At 33.9% G+C, this 7,480-nt stretch overlaps 1 protein-coding gene across 1 annotated transcript; it reads right to left on the reverse strand.

Annotated features, from left to right (window-relative positions):
* Positions 1 to 225: 225 nt before the first annotated feature.
* On the reverse strand, positions 226 to 2,500 carry Smp_033380 (hypothetical protein; the record flags this gene model as incomplete). Its single annotated transcript, XM_018798650.1, has 3 exons — positions 226 to 491; positions 1,674 to 1,946; positions 2,464 to 2,500. The coding sequence occupies 3 exons, from the start codon at positions 2,498 to 2,500 to the stop codon at positions 226 to 228; spliced, it is 576 nt and encodes a 191-aa protein (XP_018653571.1).
* Between the last annotated feature and the right edge of the window lie 4,980 nt (positions 2,501 to 7,480).

Consider the following 7,480-nt stretch of genomic DNA (forward strand, 5'->3'; position numbering starts at 1 on the left):
AACACTTGTCTTATAATTTGTTGTTCCTTCGTTTCCATACTAATCACTGTCTATTCTTGTTCATTTCTCTTCGACTTTCTCAACTTTCTGCCATCAATCATTCCACTTTCGATTGATAAATACATACTACTTATATCTCTCGACATTAATAGCACACACCACAGTAGTAGTAGTAGTATTAGTAATATAAATATTTGTTTAAATTAATGTAGTTATGTGGAATGCTTATGAAAATTTACCTAATTCAGATAAACCAAAACTATTTTCATGATAAGTAGTCATAATAACATGTTCATCATTATGTAATTCTTCCATGAAATTAAAATTTCTCTCATTCACAGTTACAGTATACATTCGATGAAATCCTGATGAATCCTTTTTAAATATAATGATTAAATCTTCAGTTGAACAAATTTCATCTTCAATTTCCCATATTAAATTAATAGATTTATCATTGGTTATTGTTAATGTACCATGTTGCACTCTGAAAACTTTGATCATAATGATCCAGAACAAAAAAATATTTAGAGATCATAATAATTCAACTGAATAAGATCAATAAGATCATAATATGTATAAGCGAAGTGAACGAGAACACAAGTGGGAACAATTGAATATTATCTGAACACAAAATTACAGAACGTCTAAGTAAAGTCTGAGAACCATATAGTAAATACTTTATTTGTAAAATGTCAATCAAGCTCCAAAATGCCTTGGTATGGCCAAGAGTGGGGAGAGTCCGCTCTCCCTCTCCAAATGCTCTCATATGGCTACGCGTATATAGCCTCTGTCAGGGAAGTCCTACTCAATGCCTTTTCGTGGCACCGGTGTCGTACACGAAATTGAGAGGACGAAAAGCGAATGTCCGGTATTTTAACCAGGTTGGTGGACTCGGAAAGTCCAACTAAAGGAGTTGGAAAACCCTGACTCTAAACCAATGGTGCTCATGTGCACCAGTATTCTGAGGGGACAAATGGCGTTTGAACCAATTGTTCGTCACCGACTACCATGGGACTGCATCCTCTCACGATGCTCCACTACCTTGTGGATTCCACCTTTAGGTCGAAGGCTAGGAGTGTGACCCCCTAAGAAAACCACCTGCTTTGGTCTGGGCATCCGGGCAGTATGATAGCCCCAATACAATTAAATGAAATGACAATTTTTCGTGTGGTGCATATAAATCTGGTGCCCTCTTGTACCAATATTTATGTGTTCGAATAATAATAATAAATCATCTCAGACTTCATTGTTCCTTCATTTCCGAAGTAATCGTTCTTCGTCCTCGTCGTCTTTTCTTCGATCTTCTTAACCTTCTGCTACCAGTTATTTCACTTTCGATTGATGGTACATACTACTTATATCTGTGGACATTAGTAGCACACATCACATAATGACGTGATCGTATTATGTGAAATGGATCAGTCAACAAGATTCTGTAAGACATCAGTCGATAGAAACCATCGATAAAAATTGTCATATTTAGATTCACATTTAAAGGATTAGAGAATTCTGATGTCGTTAACTTCAGTTTATAAAGATGATCAATTAAACAATAATTTTTCAAATACATGACAGTAATTTTCCATGTTTCCCATAAGTGGTAAGGGGAATAATGCCAGTTACGTTCAAAATGTTCAATCGTATTTAGTCAATTTAAAAATAATCAAACTCACTTCGCTTGAAATTTAATTCTCTTAATTCTTTATCATAATAACCAACGATCGCCCGGCCTACTGATTGCCTAAGAGAGTACGTTTGGACTTCACATGCTGGACCAACAGTCTTTAACGTTGCCTCTTCTACATCATCTGGCATTTGTCGTGAAACACCATCCTCTATTTCAAGAAATAGAGCACCGTAATATTCTCTTTTAAATGGATTCCATTGAAAGTATAAATATTCTTTGCTCTCTTGTAATAACCGGAACGTTGAATCTTCTGATTCTTCTACAGATATGGATAAAATGGTTCAAGTAAACATTTATGCAGCATATATATATCATTACGCAATGACAAGTATTGTAAACGGGGAATCACAGTTGTTTCATCCTAATATGAAAGAAATAGAGTGCAACCATGTTGTATGTGAGACAAGTATCTACTTCAGAAAATGGAATTTGGTAGTGCTATATTACTAAATAATTGAGGTTAGACGTGAAAATTATAAGATGTCTGTTCAGTTCTTGAAAGATAAGCAGTCAGTTACGAAGAATGACGGCGCTATGTTCAATCCATTGTGTTGATGCCATGAATTCATCATGGTAGGGAATTTCAAATCAGGATGAAACAGTAGTTCAGTGTTTCCTGATTTTTGATAGTTATCAATGGATAATCAATCCATAATATATCAAGTGTTCATTATTAACTGATCAATTCGAAGAACATAGTGAACAGTTGAAATGTTTACAAATTCAATAGAATTTAATCGATTTAGAAATATAGTTATTTTCATTGTGTAACTTACGTGGATTCTCATTACTGGATAGGTACGTATTTCCCATGAATTCACTATCTGTCTCTAGTATAACTACGGTTATAAAAGAATAAAAGAATATATACCGAGATGAAAAGAAATAATATTGTGTAAGGTCAGATGAGAAATCACAATTGATGAATAGATATTGTTTGTCTGTGATGAATAACTGTCGAGATGCACTTTAAGAATTGTAATTGAATTCAACCGATCTGAAGTGATTTGACTTATCTCTGTTTACGTTACGTACTGTAATGGATTGAACTCATCTTGTCATACATGTATGATAATAGGATAATCTGGATGGTATCATTTTGGTCACAAGTATTTTTAAAAATATCATACTTCCTAATGGTTAGTTGTGGTAACCAGCACTTATATCTTGTCCAATTTCATTATATTCGCCATATATAGATGAACTAGCAATGAGTTCAAGTTTCAATGTGTAAGTCAACAATATTACACGGTTAACATTCAGTCAACTCTTACAATCATCAATAGTAATATGAGACATAAGATGTCTATGAAAGATAAGTTCTAATGTGACATAATTCAATTAATGATTATATAGGAAACGCCGATTTGAATTTCATCCTTACACGAATGTGACTGATATCAAAAACGTAACGTCATGATGATTATGTAATAATAGATAGATTTTATCAGAAGGGGTTTGTGTGGAGATTTAGTATTTTCATAGTTGAAAGCGTTAGTCGATTGAAGCTAGAAGACCATGGAAAACCTGGAAGCACTGGACGGCCGTTTCGTCCAGTTTAGATATTTCATATTATTAATATAATGTTGGATTAAACGAAACCTACGTCCTTGATCCCAATGTTAGCCTCCATCCATCTCTTCTTAAAAAAAGGCTTATGACTCAATAACAATATCAAGGTAATTTACACAGGTTATAGATATTGCCAAAATAGACTAATTCATTGGAATCTTAGATACCCATAGGAAGATTTAATCAACCAATGCAAATGAATTAAACATACAAATGGTTTCGAATACAGGATGAGGAAATAGCGCATACATATTTGAATGATAATGTCTTTTATTGTCATGATCTAATCTAATCCTCGCATCAACCTTAATTCATATAACCAATACATCTCTGTAAATATTATCTTTTCTTATTTTCCCCTTCAAACAACTTCTTCACAATATAACTACAAAGTTTGGTTCCAATATTTAAAAAAACTAAGGGAGGGGGTTTCGAATCGGACAATAAAATATTTACACTTACTGCATGAAATAATAATGATAATAAATGAGTAATGGACATTATTGAGCTTCATATTTGAAATATTCACGAACGAGAATGTATCTGTGGTACGTGACAACCGGTAGTTTATATATTGGTTTCTATGTAGCATAAAACATACGATCGTTCGATCTTTCTCTTTTTTTGTATTTCTTATAAGTTGACTGTCTAGAGAGACGAAACAATAGATTCTTTTCACAAAAGATGTAGATCAAACAATGATTGAAAGTTGTGTTTCTTTTAATGAGAAAGCTGTATTGTTATTGCTTAGAATGAGACAAGAACGAAGTAAATCATTAGATGAATAATTTTTTTGTTTTTTTAAACAAAAGCATATGCCTACACAGTGTTTGAGTTTATGTCTATTTTCAATGTAGGTGTATTTGTTGTTGTGATTTTACCATTGAATGTGAATGAATAATCTCTCGTGATATTCAAACCTTCTTTGACGATTAGCTTGTTCTAACTCTTTTGATAGACTTTTATTTCGTATAGATGAAATATGGCTAGTAGTTGAATCCAGGACTCACGCTTCGTTCTCTAATCCTTGTAGCATAATGATATGATCATATTTCAAGAGAGGCTGATCAAATACAGTCTTTCAAATCAATGAGAATATTCAATCAACCATTACAAACGGGGCAAAATTCCTTCTTCCACTTCTCACAAGTCAGTGAGTGACTGAATTCAGTAGCTATGTGAGTAACGTGGTGGTGTTTGAAAAGAAAGATGCTGGTTCGGAGTCTTGGAGCAAATACGAACTCTAGGATTCGGGTATATTCAGGTGAAGAGTTTTAACCTGGAAGAAATGCTTGTGCTGGGTTCCACTGCTAGCCATCATCCAGCTACCCATACATACATAGTTATAGCACACTGAACATGAATCCCAAGATAAAGGAAAATAGGTTATTTTATTCTCAAATATTGTATATTTTATTTTGAAGTGGTTTGTGTATCGTCTCGTTACAATATATTTGATAGAAAGAGGATTGGCCATGGGATTAGCAACGCCATCTCATAGAAAAATACAACCTTACTAAAATATCTCTGATTAAAAGTATCGTTTATGCAAAGTGTTGGAAAGATGGAATCAATAGTCTCATGTTGAATGATTTGTAATATCTATTTTGTCGAACTTACGATGTCGAGAACAAGATGGAAGAGAGACAACTGAAGGTTAAGAACAGCTGAACATATGGGTAATAGGTCTTGAAGAGTACTTTAATTGACAACGACTTCTGAATACTCCGAATATCACAGCAAAGTACACAAACTTCACTGTAGGTGACTCCCTACCACCAGTAGATGATACCGTCAAGGACGTCAGACAAGTCAAGGATGTAAAGGAATTAGACCAGGACTAGACAGCGCATCAGGTGAATAAAGTATACCAATGGTCCTCATTTCAAAGCTCTATCATTTAGCTTCTTCCCCATCATACATAGTTTACTCTCTATTAATTGAAAATTCAGTTTCAACACTGTTATTAATCGGAAGTCAGTAAATAGTTTACCTTGTATCTATCTGAAGAGAAATTACAATGGATTCATAACATTCTGTAAATATTTTCGTTCTCTTATTTTTCTTTAATTTGTGAAAGCAATCGATTGTATAAATTTTCTTAGACAATAATTCACGGGTCAAACGAGCATATAACTCGATATCTTTAGACCATTACGATGCGAAATATTGAGAAAGATCATGAAAGTCAAATGTTATGATAACTGCATTCAAGCTGATTGTTATCTACATCAACTCTTCGAATTGCTTCAATCTATTATACTTAACGTTTCTCTCAGAATTCTTCATCGCATCTTCAAATTTCATAATGGATCGTCTCATAGTCTTTAAACAACTAACGGTCATTTTCGAAAAATTATTCGAAAAGCTGATCATAGGGTATCGTATGTGGAATATATCAATTTTCTTCAAGATGTACAAATGAATACAGTTTCATCAACATAGAAATTATCTAAAGATTTGATGTACAATGAATTGATAAAGGAATTTGGAGACAACCCAGAGGCACTGATAATTAACCTATCAAGGTATGAAAAGATGATGATTTAGTACTATTGAAACCAGATGAAAACTCTAGGGTTGGGTTGATGAGTGAATCCGGATGCTTATACAAAAATGATGCTGATTCTAGAAGATCCAAGCAAGTTAATAGTAGAACGTTCAAACATAGATTAAACTGTTTTTTCGGAAAATCGAGTCGCCAAAGACGTGAGCTCGAACCTTGTAGATCATACCTATCATCTGCTTGCACACAGATCAAATGACATAAATTCAATGTATCAATGAAACCAAGTATATCAATGATTAGATTGCTTTGCCATACATGAAATGGCTAATCTGTTAGCTAGAAAATTGAGACCGATCCGTAAAGAACTAGATGTATACAATCTTAAGGACAATGTCGAATATGCAGAAGTAATGGGTCAAATTGATCCATTAAATAAAATTGCAATTTTCATCTTTTATCAGTATCCCTTTGAGGGAATTAAGCGACATTATTAACCAATTTTTGCCATTTATATCCGTTCTGAAAACACAACTCGTATGATTACTGAGATCATATATTCGGAACATTTGGTTTCGACTTAACCATAAATCGTATCGTCAGGGAGATAGAGAGGTGATGGGCAGTCTTTTAAGATCTATTCATTCGATAAGAATGATGTTACTTTATGTGCAGGGAACAAGAACACCAGTTGGAAGAACCAAATGTATCTCTTAGTAAAATCTGAGAACCACACAGTAAATACTTCATTTGCAAAATGTCGATCAATCGTCTCAAACTTTATTGTTCTTTCGTTTCCACACCAATCATTTTCTGTTCTCGTTCTCTTTCCTTCGATCCTTTTAACTTTCTGCCTCCAGATATTTCTTTTTCCATTGATGTACATACTACTTATATCTGTGGATATCAGCAGCACACATCACACATATAATTAATGAAACTATACTTTAAGTATGCTGAGAAAACTTTCGTTTTGTGCGATAACGAAAATCATACAAGTAAATTACTTGAAACTTTTAACCACGTCCATCTCAATAGTAAATTCGAAATTGAACATGAAAGGAAAGATGAGCTTCAACTTGGTTATTTTCAGAAGATGTAATGACATCCAACAAAAGAAAGTACATCGAACAGAAACTTGGGAAGGAAATTACCTAAACTTTCACAAATTTCAGTAGCTGTTTTCACTAGAAAACGAAGCTCAAGATGAAGTATAACATTACAAATAATCATCTGTGATTGAATGAATACCCGAATCAATTATACTGAAATATAATTATAAGTACCGTAGTAAGATCGAAGTAAGAATGTAAACCCCAGGAAAAACAAAATTTCTACTCAACTGTCATTCAAAGATGATCAGATAATGAACGAAATAATTTCAAGTACACTTCCCTGAGAATTTTATATCACTATGTGCAACTTTACACTCAATAACACGAACAATTATTATTATTTATTATTTAAACACATAAATATTGGTACAAGAAAGCACCAGATACATATGCGCCACACAAATCTCATTCGATTTGCTTGAGGGCTGTGATACTGCCCAGGTGCCCAAACTGAAGCAGGTGGTTTTCTTAGGGGGCCATACCCGGAGCCTTTGACCGAAAGATCTGATCCACAAGGCAGTGGAGCATCGTGAGGAGATGCAGTCCCGTGGTAGCCGGTGATCAACGATTGATTCGTACGCCATTTGTTCCCTCAGGATA

The sequence above is a fragment of the Schistosoma mansoni genome, chromosome 7 (genome assembly GCF_000237925.1).
Source record: "Schistosoma mansoni strain Puerto Rico chromosome 7, complete genome".
Lineage (NCBI taxonomy): Eukaryota > Metazoa > Platyhelminthes > Trematoda > Strigeidida > Schistosomatidae > Schistosoma > Schistosoma mansoni.